Here is a 15,239-nt window from a genome sequence, read left to right on the forward strand (position 1 = left end):
TCAGATAAAAAATGAACGGATGGGTTCTTGCGATATTCGTTAATCAGTTCTATTTTCTCTTTAATTGAAAGAACTTTTCTTGCTCTTTTTGTCAGTTTACTTATTGATGGAGCCATTTTCACAAAAGCACCTGTTAAGAGATCAAATTTCACTTACAGACTGAATGAAAGTGAAATTTGATACAAATTTATTACATAAAAACAAAAAATGGGAATCCCCGAATTTTATTTCTTTGCACATTCACTTAAATTGAAAAAAGTTATTATACGCCGCACGGATAATAGAGGTAAAGCACGGTTAATAGAGATATAAAATCAAACACACAGCATGCCGGTTAACAGATGTACCCGGTTAGTAGAGGCCCGGTTAACCGAGGTACAACTGTATATAAAAAATATCAAAATATACTCAGTATAATAAATACAATTTTTTCATAAATCGCGGTTATTTTTCTTCATTTTACATACAATAGTTCTACTCCAAATTCGAGCCACATCAGAGAGATTAAGTTGAAATAATTTGTATCGCAGCATTTTAGAGGACAAGTACTGAATCAACCAAAGAGGTTGGTAAGGCGACTATTAGGATTAGTCGCTCTTTTTCGGAAGAGCTTTTTAGCGCAATGCGGATGAAATTTCTCAAAAGTATGCATATTCATCGTTACCGACCATTGCTCATTCTTTAGGATGAAATACCTTCTGGCTGAGCAGCACTTCCATTCTTATAATAAATGCCAAATATTTGAGACGATTCGAGAGTAATCTCAAGACATGAATCTTCTTTTTTTTTCAGTCTTATATGTATATAATTGGCGCGTACACCCTTTTTAGGTGTTTGGCCGAGCTCCTCCTCCTATTTGTGGTGTGCGTCTTGATGTTGTTCCACAAATGGAGAGATCTACAGTTTTAAGCCGACTCCGAACGGCAGATATTTTTTATGAGGACCTTTTTCATGGCAGAGGTTTGCCATTGCCTGCCGAGGAGCGACCGCTATTAAAAAAATGTTTTTCTTAATTTTGGTGTTTTCACCGAGATTCGAACCGACGTTCTCTCTGTGAATTCCGAATGGTTGTCACGCACCAACCCATACAGCTACGGCGGCCGCCTGCCGAAACTGCATTCTTACACTACCACGAAAAGAAAGAAAAAGCTATTGCCTACTTTCAAGAATATATCTCTAGTTTTTTCATACTCATTTTTTTATTTTCAGTTAATTTTTGCGAAGAAAAAGTTTACCTCATTCAAGCTCCCAGTAACTTTTCCATTTTAAAATCGAATGCCAGAAACTTTAATGAATCCAAAAAAATTTTATGTTTCTACCAAAGTAATACATTGCTAGCATAAATTTTAAACCAAGGATGTTAGATTTGAGAGATGTTTGCTCTTTAACTATGGTGAAAAAGAAAACTGTGAGAGCAACTTCGGCTGCAACGTGATTTGGGAGATTCAGCTGCCGATCGTTCAGATCATTTCACATGCATTCACACATTCGTCCAATCAGTCGTTGTTCAGACGGCAATGAAGGGCAATTGGTTGATTTTTTTCGTATATCACCAACACAGTCTCAGTGTTTTTGGAAATACATCCCAAGTGACGTCAGCCCATCAGCTGATTCTGTCAAATTCGCTCAGTGTCAAGTTTGCCTCCAGGTGTCAGAATGAAAGCAAAAAAAAGTTGTTTTTAATTCATTTGCTGGCTATGAACACAAAATTACTTATAATTTATAATATAAATTTATAAAATTTATTATAACTCAGAAAAATAATAAGATTTATGTGAGCTGGAACGATTTCAAAGTATCTTTAAAAATCCCATTATTTTTATTCCGTTGATAAAATTTGTATTGCACTTTGTTACACTCTTCATCTGAGGCGATTTTTAAGAAAAGTTTATTTATAAAAAACTCGATTTTTAAAGGAACTTTTTACTTGGTCTTGTTCTCATAAAACGTAGTTTTTTCCAGAACACTTTAGCGTTTATCTTGAAATACCAGTTTGATCAAAAAGTTCCCGGAACAACCGCCAGTTGAAGCTCTAAGTCAACTGATTTGAGCTCTGTTTTTTTCTTTGTTAGCCACATCTCTGATTAAAATTCCTACAAAAATTGTCTCGCCATTGCTGACATTTGTAAAAATTACGCCGGCTAGAGTAAATCTTCCTCTGCACATGTTTTCGATTTTTTACAGTTTTAAAAATGGATTTGAATTTGTAACCAGTTTTTATTAGAATGCGCAAACATTGAAAATGTTGGGAAACTGTATCGGCAGTGATAATCTAAAGAAAATAGCCGACAACCCTTTACGAGTGCCATGAACGCTGCAGAAGAAATCGAGGATGATGGACGAAGAATGCAGCCCGTTGATATCGAAAACTGATGAAAACATCAATAAGGTGAAAGAGAAGTTGATTGGCGACGAAATCTTAGCATATGTATGTGTATGTATGCTGTATAGAGCGAATAGCAGGCAGTCACGTTAATGCCAACATCAGCATTAACAGCAGTAGTGCGTGAGAGAGCAGCAGTGGATACAACAACTGTTGGCGCCGAAATTGTATTGTGCGAGTGTGAAGCAGCACTTGACCAAGCATTAGATGAAGATGGCAAATGATTAGCAGCGACGGACGAAGAAAGACCAGCATAAGAAATTAACGATGGCGGGGAGCCATGATGGAAAGAATAATGAGATGGTGCCTATCGTAGTCCCGTTACTTTGCGCTCAGCGAATTTGACAATGAGTTACGTGATTTTAGCACCAGTATGGCCAGATTGCCATTTTCGTAACTTGATTTAGCATTTGTTTTTTGTTATTTAGTCTCGGAGTTTTAGTTCTTTCTTCATGACATATTTCTAGCCGATTCTAATTAAAATGTTATGTTTATAATATTGTAAAATATACATTTTTAATAATTAGTTGAATAATTCACTCAGTTTTATTTAGCTTTACTTTTTTTTAACATCTGGTAGCATTGGCCGCGATTGCAGCTGTTGTTGGTGTTCTTCTGCTTTCGGCAGTCAAATCTCTCTCTCGCTATTGCAGTGTTGCCTAGCTTTGAATATAAAAACGCACTAAAAAGCCAATTTAATGAAAATAAAACACCAAATTTTTATTGAATTACTTAACGAACTTTGTATAAGTGAAAAATTGTCTTTAGAATGTGCGTTTTTTTAAATAAATGTGTTATGCTTATGTACAATTTAATTTATAAGTGTTTTTTTTTTTTTGTTAAGCGAGACTCTTTTGCTAAGGGAACGACTTTTTTGCTATATTTGAGGTTATGTAACTAGATAAGGTAGTCTTTCTGTAAAAATGTCAGTATGGTTTCTTTGGTATTTTCTGGTATTTTGTGGCTTATTTTTACAATGATGCCCTATGTCCCACTAAGGATTGATGGCCAGAAGAAACGATTACACCTCTATGGTTTTAATCCGCATTCAGTAAATTCAAACGCCTTTTAAAATGTGTGAAAAGGTTTTCAATCTTAAGAAGAGTTGAGAGAGGGACATATAATATTCTTGCATAACCTTAAAAAGAGCAAAAAATTAAATTTACACTTTCAAAATATCAAATTTTATAAGAACCAACTAATTTTCATTACCACTAAAATCTTCTCAGAGTGGCCTTTTTTAACCTTTTTTTGTATAATAATACAGTTTTTTTTTAACTTAAAGTTTCGGTTGCTTTAAATTAAAAAAAAAGAAACAAACTCGAAACTTCAAAATTTTCGCATTTTGGGTATAAAAAAGCACTAAATTTATTGCGAAGAGCAAATGGTTGACAATACTGCACAACTCGGAAAAGCGTGACGTCACTCACTCTCTGATGGGCGCAATCTTCTTTCTATCATTCTTGAGTAGATTCAGCATCTATCACCTCCTTTACTGGAGCATTATCACTATCAAACTTCTCAATAGCAAACCAAATGTAAGAGCGTAGGTTACTCGTATTAACCTCAGCAGTGAGTAAGGAAATCACATTATCTTTTTCCAGTAAATTTCGCTGCATAGAGAGAAGATCTGAGTGCATGTTCTCAGTTTTAATAACTAGCTTTCTGTTGTCTTCAAAGGAGTAAAATTGAACTAGGAATATTTAATGCATTAAGAAATTCGAATAGCAATTCAAAACACGTCCGTTCAGCGCGACGGCGAATAGCATATTCCGGGAACTTTTGTCTTCCTTCATAATAATCTTTAAAATACCTTTGGAAAACTTAGAACTTTTTTTTTTTTTTGGTGAGGCAGTACTGAATAACTCTTTTCCTACAAATAATATTTCTCCCAAAATATGCACTGAATTTTCTAATTGTAAAATATTCGGTGCTTTTTTGGAACAGAGAGTGCATTGCATATCTTAAACTTATTATTTATGCAAAGTAGTTTTTTTTTTTATTTAATTAAATATTTAACCTTTGTTCAAAAACATATTTTCATAGTGATTAAATTTAGCCAAAAAAATGTAAAAAGACAATGAAAGTTGCAAAAAAAGCAAAACAAGTGAACTCACTCTTTGTAAGTCAACAATTTAATATACAATTTTTCCTATAAAAGCGCCCTCGGAGCACTCAAAAATTTATTGGTAACTGGAATTACTTCTATCCAATACCAGGAGCTGTTTTTTTTTATCGTTCACGATGAAGTTCCTCGCTTGCTTTTTGATCTTAGCAGCTTGCGTTTTTTTTGAGCAAACTGCAGCTCAGTGCCGGAGTCAACCACGTAAGTAGGAAAATATATATAAATATTTATAAAATGTTTCATTATATTTCTAAATATTTATTATATTTATTATATCCGCAGCACGCACCGCATGTAGTGGGGGCCGTGATAGCGGAGTTGGTGGCAGACAATGTGTACCTGGCAAAAGATGGTTTTTCAGCCCGGCGGCTAGATTATGTTTTAGTTTTGACTATCTGGGTTGTGGTGGTAATGATAACCGTTACTGCTCATTTTCAGACTGCCAGTCCGCTTGTGGACGGCGTGGTTAATTGTTAATTTAATTGAGTTTGAAATTTAAAGAGAAAATTTGTGTAAGAGTCACCCAATTTGAAAAGTTCAATGGCTGAAAGATGAGCTTGTTTCACTAAAATTTATTATATAAGTAGTTCTCCGAAGCCAAGAAGTGTATTTAAAATAAAATATGCATAACACCACACAAAAGCAATTTTGGTTTTTGGATTGGGATTACTTCATTTTAGCCAAATTTCTGCAGGCCTTTTCAAATCTGTGGTCGAAGTTTCTATATCAGCTATGGTTTGGAAAGTATGACACATGGGCTGTTTTACAACAAGCCATGCCTTTCTGAGAGTGTGCCAGATTCATCCCCATTCACGATAACTTATAACCTTTTGGATTCGATCTTGCTCGGGGATCTGCCATAGGTACGTATTTCGTGTGTTCGGCCAAAAAACTTTACGTACTATCCGAAGGCATTTATTTATGGCGCTTTGTAGTTTCTGCGTAATACTTCTCGGCCCCAGCACGAGAATTTTTGTAGGAACTCCTTTCTTTAGCTAGGGAAGACCATATTGCAGTGCGCTTGGTGGTATCAAAAGCCTGCTGGAAATCAATGAACACCATATAAAGAGGGGTGTTCCATTCTAAGGATTGTTCAACAATTATCCTCAGAGTATTCGCTTGATCTACGCAACTCCGGTCGGGACGGAAGCCTACTTGTTCATCGCGTAATGACATTTCGTCCGGTTGAAGTCTGTCCAATATAATAGTTGAGACAATTTTATAAATAGTGTATAGCAACGTGATGCCTTTCCAGTTGCCGCATTCCCGAAGGTTGCCTTTTTTTGGCAGCTTGATCACAATGCCTTTCGTCCAAGACGTCGGGAAGTTTTCGCTCTCCCAGGCTGAAGTTGGAAAAAACTCTCTTGTATAAGAATTGCTGACAGAACTTGAAGTCAGAGAGCTTTTCTGGATGCTCTAAGAATATTATTCCACGTCAAAAGAGAATAACCTCGGCAAAAGCATTGAAAATTTTGTAGACTTGAAGTTGCTTTCAAATCTCCAAAAACAGAAATCTTTAATTATCAGTTCGGCTTCAGTGGAAAATTTGACAATTTCAGTGGTTCTGAGAATTTGTGAAAACTTGTTGGCTTTTATAATCAGCCATCATGTTTCAGTAGCATTGATAGCATTGCTCTAACGGTCGAATCGCTCGCCCTGTTCTTCACTTAGATTACCGTGAAAATAGTCAAGGTGATTGTAAAGAAAGTAAGTATATCCAAGCGTTGGAAATTGACTCATTCATTGTTCAACGTATTGAGAAGAGTCATAACTTTTCTTATTTCCTGACAACTGTTGAACAACCCAAAGAAAATCATTTGGCTTTTTCTCGACTCCCGTAAAATGTGTGCCCTTTATTAATAATCGTATATGTGGTCCGTCAAAAGTGCCTTCTATTATCACTTCATTTTGGGAAATTTTTGATAGACATTTTTCTGTTGATTTTTAGCTATACTCGCCCACAACCAGGTCTTAGAAACCGCTCGTACCTCTTCAAAAATTGTTCAGGAATGTAAGTTGAGGCAAAACTCTCTTGTAAAGTAGGAGTTGAAGGAGTTTAGACTTATGTGGCTGTTGGGTTGCTAGGAGTGTGCAATTGGTCCGTAGCGAATTATAAAGGTTGATTTTTTAGCTTTTATATTTTTTAAACAGTTGGTTTAAACAGTTGACGCACGTTTCGTGTTTCGTTTCACAGTCAAACATCTTCAGTTTGGTCTATAATTTAACCATGAAAGGTCTTACAAACGAACAACGTTTGCAAATCATTGAATTTTATTATAAAAATGCGTGTCCTTTTAAGAAAGTTTATCGCGCGCTTCTTCCATTTTATGGACACTTTAATCGACCCACTGAAGCGGCTATTCGAGGAGCTATTGTGACTAAATTTAGAACCAAATTTACATTATTGGACACCAACACGCTTACTTAGAGTGCGAACTGACGAAAATACCGCAGCTGTATCGGCCAGTGTTAATGATGACCATCAATTATCGATTCGTCACCGTTCGCAGCAATTGGGCCTCTGCTACGCAACAACGTGGAAAATTTTGCGACAGGATTTAGGTGTGAAGCCTTTCAAAATACTGCTGGTGCAAGAATTGAAGCCGAACGACCTACCGCAACGCAGAATTTTTGGTGAATGGGCTCTTGGAAAGTTGACCGAAGATCCACTTTTTTATCGAAAAATTGTGTTCAGCGACGAAGCTCATTTTTGGATCAATGGGTACGTAAATAAGCAGAATTGTCGATTTTGGAGTGAAGATCAGCCAGAAGAATTGCAAGAGCTACCAATGTATCCAGAAAAGGTCACAGTTTGGTGCGGTTTATGGGCTGGAGGTATCATTGGACCGTACTTCTTCAAAGATGCTGCGAATCGTAACGTAACTGTGAGCGCTACCGTGAAATGATATCCCACATTTTTTTGCCCAAAATGCAAGAGCTTGACTTGCATGACATGTGGCTTCAGCAAGACGATGCCACATGTCACACAACACGCGTAACAATGGACTTGTTAAGAGGCGACCTGTCAATTGGCCAACCAGATCGTGCGATATAAAGCCTTTAGATTATTTTTTGTGGGGCTATGTTAAAGCTCATGTCTATTCAGACAAGCCTGCTTCAATTAACGCATTGGAAGACAACATTAAAGCATTTATATGTGAGATACCGGACGAAACATTGGAAAGAGTATGCCAAAGTTGGACTAAGCGGATGGACCAATGGACCATTTGAAGCGCAGTCGCGGTCAACATTTGCGTGAAATAATCTTCAAATACTAAATTCTATGGACTGTACTATCGATTTAAATACAAATTTCATGCATTTTTCTGAATTTTACGTGTGGTTTTTTGAAAAACTTTCCTATAGCTATTAAAAAATCACCCTATATATACAAGGTGGCGCAAAATTAAGCACCCAATTTAGTTTTTTTAATTTTTTTTTACTAAACGGAAAAAAATGATTTGTGGTAATGGAAATTTTTATTTGCGCCTTTCCGCTCTCCATTGCTTGATTGTCTGTGTACTGCAGCTGCTTAGTTCACAAGTGTCAAATATGATTTACGTACGACGTCATTTGTAAAAATTATAAATCTACCGATAGGGTGATTAATTTTGCGCCACCATGTAAAGCGTTTTTCAATAGGTGCGCTTCAACTTTTTTCCGATAGGGAGGGCGAACGAGGCAATATTTTTTTATTTTTCGCTTGTCATTTGTAAACTTCATTAGTATACATTTCATCATGGAACGCTACACACTTGAGCAACGATTGCAAATCGTGCAAATTTTTTATGAAAATAATCGTTCTGTTGCTGCTACTTTAAGAGCATTACGGCCATTTTACGGTCCATTTAATAAGCCGTCCCGTTTTGGGGTTATGTGAAGTCATTGGTCTACAGTAACAAGCCGGCGACGATTTGTGAGCTCAGACCCAATATTGAACGCGAAATTGCTGGAATTTCGGCCGATTTATGCAAAAGAGTGGTTGGAAATTGGGTTCAACGATTGGACATCGTAAAACGTGCACGCGGTGGTCATGCAAAAAAAATCGAATTTCATACTTAAATGTATATGTTCAAACTCGATTATAAAAAAAAAATTAGTTAAAAAAGTCAAACCGTTTGTGGTTTATTAAAAAAAAAAAGTTGAAGCGCTCTTACTGAAAAACGCTTTACAAGCGATTTAATGCACCTTAAAATAAATAAAAAAAGTGCTCCACGAGTAAGTTTTTAACTTTACAAATTAGGACGCCAACAAAGAAACATTCATAGCTAACTAGTTAAAAAAAAAAAATTTGTAAAGAAAGTTTTTTAAATAAATACACAAAAGCATTTAAAAATAACTTTCAATTATAACTATTAATAAGTGTACGCACATATACATACCTATATGAACGACGTGATTTCCAGATGTTCCGTCTACTATAAAAACTTGTCATTGTCTTTTATTCAAAAACAGTCGCGCTTCTCAACGCAAAGTTGCCAAAAATGATGGCTTACGCTATGAAATCGGTAATATTTTTCTGCTTCTTCCTGATGGTGTTCAGCCTTAACGCTTACGCCCAGCAATGTGGACCGCTCAGTAAGTTGATTTTCGCACATCTTTGTGATTTTTTCGGCAAATCCGCTTAACTAAGGTTTGGAGGCTATGCATTTAGACTAATAATTCATAATATTTTACAGAAAAAATTAATATTGTTTTTTTTTTAAATTTTATTAAATTGGATTCATAAACTGCGACTATAAATGATTAACTCTTTAAATACTACATTAAAACTCTGTAATTTAGTGTTTGACCGGTAGAAAATGCTAAGTTGACTTAAGTTGTTTTATCAAATGTCCACAGATTTGTGTGCACCTCAATCATTTATTTTTTTTAATATTTTTTATGACTGTTTTATTTTATTATAACTGTTTTATTTATTAAACTACTAGATTCTCCGACATGCGGTGGATCAGCTGACCCGGGCTTTGGTGGTGGCGGCTGTAATGAGGGCGTCAGATGGTACTACAATGGCGGATCAAGACGTTGTGAATCATTCTACTATTGGGGTTGTGCTGGCAATTCGAATCGCTATTGTACCCAATTTGCATGCCAGCAACGTTGTGAAATATTTTGATAAGAAGAAAATTTGAGCCCCACTCTAATGTTGATGTTCGTGAATGCTTTCAAATGTAATAAAAATTTTAGGAAATTAGTTATATACCTATACTAGCAAACCCGCACCCCTTCGCTGGGCACACTAAAATAGAATAGATATGGTTTAGAACAGAAAATATATGGTTTTCATATTATTTATTTCTTTATTCTTTATTCAAGCGCTTTGGCATAAACAATATTTTTTGTTTTTCTATTTGTTTTTGAGTAAATATAAAATATAAATTGAAAATCAGGAAAAAAGAAGATTGTTTTTAAATTTCAAATCAACGCATATGAATAAACAATCGTCTTTTTTCCTGATCATCCATGAATTTTCCGTTTCAATTTATATGTTTTATTAAGCATTGGAGCTTTTTTAACCATTATCCATTTATATTTTTCAAAAAAAAAACGAAAAAAATTGTGTTTTCCACGAACACATAATTTCATTCGGATTTCACATTAAATTATCCAATTTCGTAAGAAATTATTCACTGTTCTAAAATCCACTCCAAAAAAATTCACAAACAATTTTTACATGTTGCACTTACGTTTTTTCCTTATGGCATCCAAATCAGAAAGAAATATTGACACGTTGTAACTCACACTGTCAATTTGACAGTTCAGTTCCGCCCCAAGCGTTAAAAAAGTAAGCGACATTATGGCTGGCTCAAAAGAACTCTGTACCCGTTGCCACTGCTCCGAATTACAACCAAACTTTACGAAACCCATTTTCAATACTTACTTAATAATGTGCATAAGTTTGGTTTAATTCGGTGCAAAGACACGGCGGGTCCACGTTTTGGCATATATTTCGAGACCCTAGTCATCAATAGGTATGAAAATTACCCCGTATTAAAGCACTTATCAACAGCTCTCATTTGATACCCATATTGTACATACACAACCAAAGATTACCCGGGTCCACGTTTTGACCTATATCTCGAGACCCCAGTCACGGAGCGGCATGAAAAATACTCTGTACTAAAGCATTCACCACCAGCTTCAATTTGATATCCATATTGTACAAACACATTCTAGGGTCCACGTTTTGGTCTCTATCTCGAGACCCTAGTCACGGAGCGGCATGGAAAATACTCTGAACTAAAGCATTCACCAAAAGCTTCCATTTGATACCCATATTGTACATACACAACCAAAGGTTACCCGGGTCCACGTTTTGACCTATATCTCGAGCCCTATCCACCAATAGGTATCCAAACTATACGGAAACCATCTTCAATACCTTCTTAACAATGTGTGTAAGTTTGGTTTAATTCGGTGCAGACACGGCCGGTTAGCGAACACACACAAAAAGTTGACTTTATTTTATATATAAGATTTTTTTCAGTTTGTGTCCGAAAAATCCACATGTCTTACGGAACCCTATTTTTTTTCCAAAATAAAATGTAATCCATGTTACTCTTGGATAATGTAGTTTTCGAATGGTGAAAGAATTTTTAAAATCGGTCCAGTAGTTTTTGAGCCTATTCGTTACAAACAAACAAACAAACAAACAAAGTTTTCCTCTTTATAATATTAGTATAGATGTATATATTATTGGCACGTACACCCCTTTTGGGTGTTTGGCCGAGCTCCTCCTCCTATTTGTGGTGTGCCTCTTGCTGTTGTTCCACAAATGAGGGGACCTACAGTTTCAAGCCGACTCCGAACGCCAGATATTTTTATGAGGACCTTTTTCATGGCAGAAATGCGCTCGGAGCTTTGCCATTGCCTGCCGAGGGGCGACCGCTATTAGAAAAATGTTTTTCTTCATTTTGGTGTTTCACCGAGATTCGAACCTACGTTCTCTCTGTGAATTCCGAATGGTAGTCACGCACCAATACATTCGGCTACGGCGAATTTACCTTTGAGAAATTTGGATCAACCCACGTATACGTTTTTTCTAGTTCATTAAAAGTTGGGGAGGATTATAAAATATATTCTACGGTATCTGGCCTTTCCTCAGTAGGAAAGATTTTGTTCCTTCCTTTTCTCCCTCTGCAATCGTTTGTCGCTTTGCCGGGATCAAAAAACGTCGCCAGTTACCTTATCCCTCACAGAAATACACGCATTAGTGGGTAAAAGTTGTACTGAGCTGAGCTTTTTTTTGTGTCTACTTTTTTGTTCTACTAAGCAGAACGTTTTTTGTGTCCAGTTTTTGTTCTACTGATCTGAGCTCTTTTTGTGTTCTTCTTTACTGTAAACACCCAGAGGTACTACATTCAGAGATCCTTTCACCGAAACATCTGTGCCAATCCATATGGTTTGCTCAAGTCAGCGGAGTCGTTGTATTTCTTATGTAGGTATTCAATGTCTATGCCATTATAGGGCCTGTAGAGTTCTTTAATACCCGCCCATGCGGACAGATCCATAGATCTTGAGAAGAATTATTCTTCTGGATGATTTTGGTGCCGTTATGTCTTTGCTCGAGATTGTTTACGTTTCTGCGCCATATAAAACTTCACCCATAATGAGATACTTGTAGAGAGGGCTTTTGTTTATCGAAAAAAGGCTCTGCGATCCACTTTCCCCTTTTTATAGCCAGACTAAAAAGATATTTATATATAATTGGCGTTTACATCATTTGCATGAGTGTTTGGCCGAGCTCCTGCTCCTATTTGTGGTGTGCGTCTTGATGTTTTTTCACAAATGGAGGAACCTACAGTTTTATGTAGCCTGCGAAAGCAGATAGTGTTTATGAGAAGCTTTTTCAAGGCAGAATTTCACTCAAAGGTTTGCTATTACCTGCCATGGAGCGATCGCTTTTAGAAAAAACTTGTGTAAAATTGGCGCCACAATGGGAGTCGGACACGGAAACTTATAAAAAGGGCATGTTTATAAGCCAAAATATGTTGAAAAAACATGAAATAAATTTTCAAACTGCAACACCACAAAAATACCTCAACCAATTGGAGTACTGTTTTTTTCCTATGAAACTTTGAAATGTTTATCATGACTCCACATTAATCAAACTTACCAATTACTATTTAAATTTCAATTATTAAAATATGAAAACCAAATTTTATTTTTCAAAATTTTTTTTCAAAATTTTATTTTCTTTTTTTTATTCAATAATTAAAATTTTGAAAACTAAATAAAATTTTTTAAACTTTTTTAAAATTTTTCTTAATTTTTTCTTAATTTTTTATTTTTTTATTCTGTTATTAAAATTTTGAAAACAAAAAAGGATTTCTAAAATTTTTCGAAATTTTTGTCTTTTTTGATTCAATTATTAAGATTAAAAAAAAGAAATTTCAAAACTTTTTCAAAATTTTATTTTCTGTTTTTATTCAATTTTTAAAATTTTGAAAATAATTTTTTAATTTTTTTTTATTCAGTTATACAATTTTTTTTTATTCATTTGAAAACAAAATTTATTTTTTTAATTTTTTTTCATTCAGTTATTGAAATCTTGAAAACAAACAAAAATTTTTTTTAATTTTTTATTCGTCATTAAAATTTTGAAAACAAAAAAAAAATTGTTTTTAATTTTTTATTCAGTTATTAAAATTTTGAAAACAAAAAAGGATTTCTAAAATTTTTCGAAATTTTTGTCTTTTTTGATTCAATTATTAAGATTAAAAAAAAGAAATTTCAAAACTTTTTCCAAAATTTTATTTTCTGTTTTTATTCAATTTTTAAAATAATTTTTTAATTTTTTTTTATTCAGTTATAAAATTTTTTTTTATTCATTTGAAAACAAAATTTATTTTTTTAATTTTTTTTCAATCAGTTATTGAAATCTTGAAAACAAACAAACATTTTTTTTAATTTTTTATTCGTCATTAAAATTTTGAAAAAAAAAAAAAATTGTTTTTAATTTTTTATTCAGTTATTAAAATTTTGAAAACAAAAAAAATTTTTCGAAATTTTTATCTTTTTTGATTCAATTATTAAAATTTTGGAAACAAAAAATATGTTTCGCAATTTTTTTTTTGTTTAGGGATGTTTGCCTAAGCATTCACAAATTAACTGAGAGATAGAAGAAATCCGTGGCAAATATTTTATTAAAAGTTTCAGAAATATACAGCTGATACTTTATCCAACAATTACTCTTGGTCCTGCAACACAATTTCGTTCACATGCAGCTCGCGAACAATAGCGATTCGTATTGCCATCGCAACCCTGATAAGTGAAGGCTGCGCACTGTCTGGTGTTCGGGTTGTAGGACCAGCGAGTGCCAGCCACACAGCCAGGACCAGTTCTGCCTGGATCAGCTTGCCCGCCGCATGTAGGATTAGCTATTGAATGAAAGGGATTACAAAAGTAAATAAAAAATTTTAATTTTCAATAATAATAAAAATTGATAAATTTTAATGAGTTGCTAAATTTTACTATGGGGGATTCTTGGATTCAAAGTAAGCATTGGGAGTTTTTTGGCTGTATATTTGAGAAATACAAAATTTGCAAATATGATTTTTGATTTATTTTGTATTAATTAAAAAAAAGTTTTAATTTTTTTTCATTAAGGTACTTTTTAATAAATTTCTTTTTATATTAAGAAAATAATATTTTTTAATTAAATTTGTTTTTTTTTATATTAAGAAAATAATATTTTTGCTCTTATTTTTAATATTGTATTAAAAAAAATTATATTTTAATTACAAATATTTTTTGTTTAATATTAAATAATAGAAAATTTTAATTAAAAAATTCTTTTTTTTTAATATTAAAATATTAATTTTAATAAAAAATATATATTTTCTTTAATTTAACAAAAAAAAAACAATTTTTTTTAATTTTTCATATTTAACTAATTTCCATACAAAATAAACTTTTAATTTATAAACAAGTATTTAAACCTGTGTGGACTTATGGTATACAACTATGGGGCTGTGCCAAACAAACTCATATCGAAAAAATACAACGATTTCAAAACAAGTTCTTAAAGAACGCAGTAAACGCGCCATGGTATGTGAGGAACACTGATTTACATCGTGACCTAAAGATGTCATTAGTATCAGAAGTTGTCAAACATTACGCTGTAGCTCATGCCGAAAGACTCGAAAAACATACCAACCCGGAGGCTCGGCGACTTGCCAATTTAGATGACCAATGCCGGAGACTTAAACGAAAAAAACCAAATGATCTTGTTCCAGAAATTTTGATGACTGACAAATATATGTAAATTTCTGTCAGCTGTCTTCCAGTTATATACGTGTTTCCTGTAAATACTGTTGAATTTAATAAAATAATATTACTTGATAGTTGTGAACTAGGTGTAATAGAATGAAATGTATTTAAATATTTATAACGTTTCAATAAAAAAAAAAAAAAAAAAAAAAAAAAAAAAAAAAAAAAAAAAAAAAAAAAAAAAAAAAAAAATATTTAACTAATTTTTAATATTAAAAAAAATGTTTTTTTATTTTTATTATTGCTATTTTCGATATTTTTTGCTTTTCATTTATATTTGTTTTTTTTTAATAGTCCTTTTCACTATTCATAAAAAACACTTACCGAGCGGTCGGCAACGCTGTGCGTAAGCGCTTAAGCTAAATGCTATTAAGACGCTTAAAAGTATTAAAAATTTTATATTTAGTGGTGCCATACCGGGAACTTCGGATTGTGAAAGGTGACTGTTAGTGCAGAAAA

At 33.7% G+C, this 15,239-nt stretch overlaps 3 protein-coding genes across 3 annotated transcripts; 2 read left to right on the forward strand and 1 right to left on the reverse strand.

The window, feature by feature from the left end:
- The first annotated feature begins 4,626 nt into the window (after window positions 1-4,626).
- On the forward strand, window positions 4,627-5,058 carry LOC128862969 (boophilin-G2-like). The gene is made up of 2 exons (XM_054101826.1): window positions 4,627-4,709; window positions 4,791-5,058. Exons 1-2 carry the CDS (start codon window positions 4,628-4,630, stop codon window positions 4,976-4,978), a joined length of 270 nt encoding a protein of 89 aa, XP_053957801.1. The 5' UTR covers window position 4,627; the 3' UTR covers window positions 4,979-5,058.
- Window positions 5,059-8,946: 3,888 nt separating this feature from the next.
- LOC128864933 (U-actitoxin-Avd3i-like) lies at window positions 8,947-9,719 on the forward strand. The gene is made up of 2 exons (XM_054104706.1): window positions 8,947-9,086; window positions 9,440-9,719. Exons 1-2 carry the CDS (start codon window positions 8,993-8,995, stop codon window positions 9,622-9,624), a joined length of 279 nt encoding a protein of 92 aa, XP_053960681.1. The 5' UTR covers window positions 8,947-8,992; the 3' UTR covers window positions 9,625-9,719.
- Window positions 9,720-13,592: 3,873 nt separating this feature from the next.
- Window positions 13,593-15,239, reverse strand: LOC128864517 (male accessory gland serine protease inhibitor-like). Its single transcript, XM_054104214.1, has 2 exons — window positions 15,105-15,239; window positions 13,593-13,888 (listed from the first exon to the last, which is right to left on the reverse strand). Exons 1-2 carry the CDS (start codon window positions 15,193-15,195, stop codon window positions 13,686-13,688), a joined length of 294 nt encoding a protein of 97 aa, XP_053960189.1. The 5' UTR covers window positions 15,196-15,239; the 3' UTR covers window positions 13,593-13,685.

Source organism: Anastrepha ludens, chromosome 5, assembly GCF_028408465.1.
Source record: "Anastrepha ludens isolate Willacy chromosome 5, idAnaLude1.1, whole genome shotgun sequence".
Taxonomy (NCBI): Eukaryota; Metazoa; Arthropoda; class Insecta; order Diptera; family Tephritidae; genus Anastrepha; species Anastrepha ludens.

Coding starts and splice junctions, on each gene's coding strand:
- LOC128862969 (XM_054101826.1), top strand. CDS start 4,628: ATGAAGTTCCTCGCTTGCTTTTTGATCTTAGCAGCTTGCGTTTTTTTT. Junction 4,710..4,790: donor TCAGTGCCGGAGTCAACCAC/GTAAGTAGGAAA, acceptor TTATATCCGCAG/CACGCACCGCATGTAGTGGG.
- LOC128864933 (XM_054104706.1), top strand. CDS start 8,993: ATGATGGCTTACGCTATGAAATCGGTAATATTTTTCTGCTTCTTCCTG. Junction 9,087..9,439: donor CCAGCAATGTGGACCGCTCA/GTAAGTTGATTT, acceptor TTAAACTACTAG/ATTCTCCGACATGCGGTGGA.
- LOC128864517 (XM_054104214.1), bottom strand. CDS start 15,195: ATGGCACCACTAAATATAAAATTTTTAATACTTTTAAGCGTCTTAATA. Junction 13,889..15,104: donor ACAGCGTTGCCGACCGCTCG/GTAAGTGTTTTT, acceptor TTCATTCAATAG/CTAATCCTACATGCGGCGGG.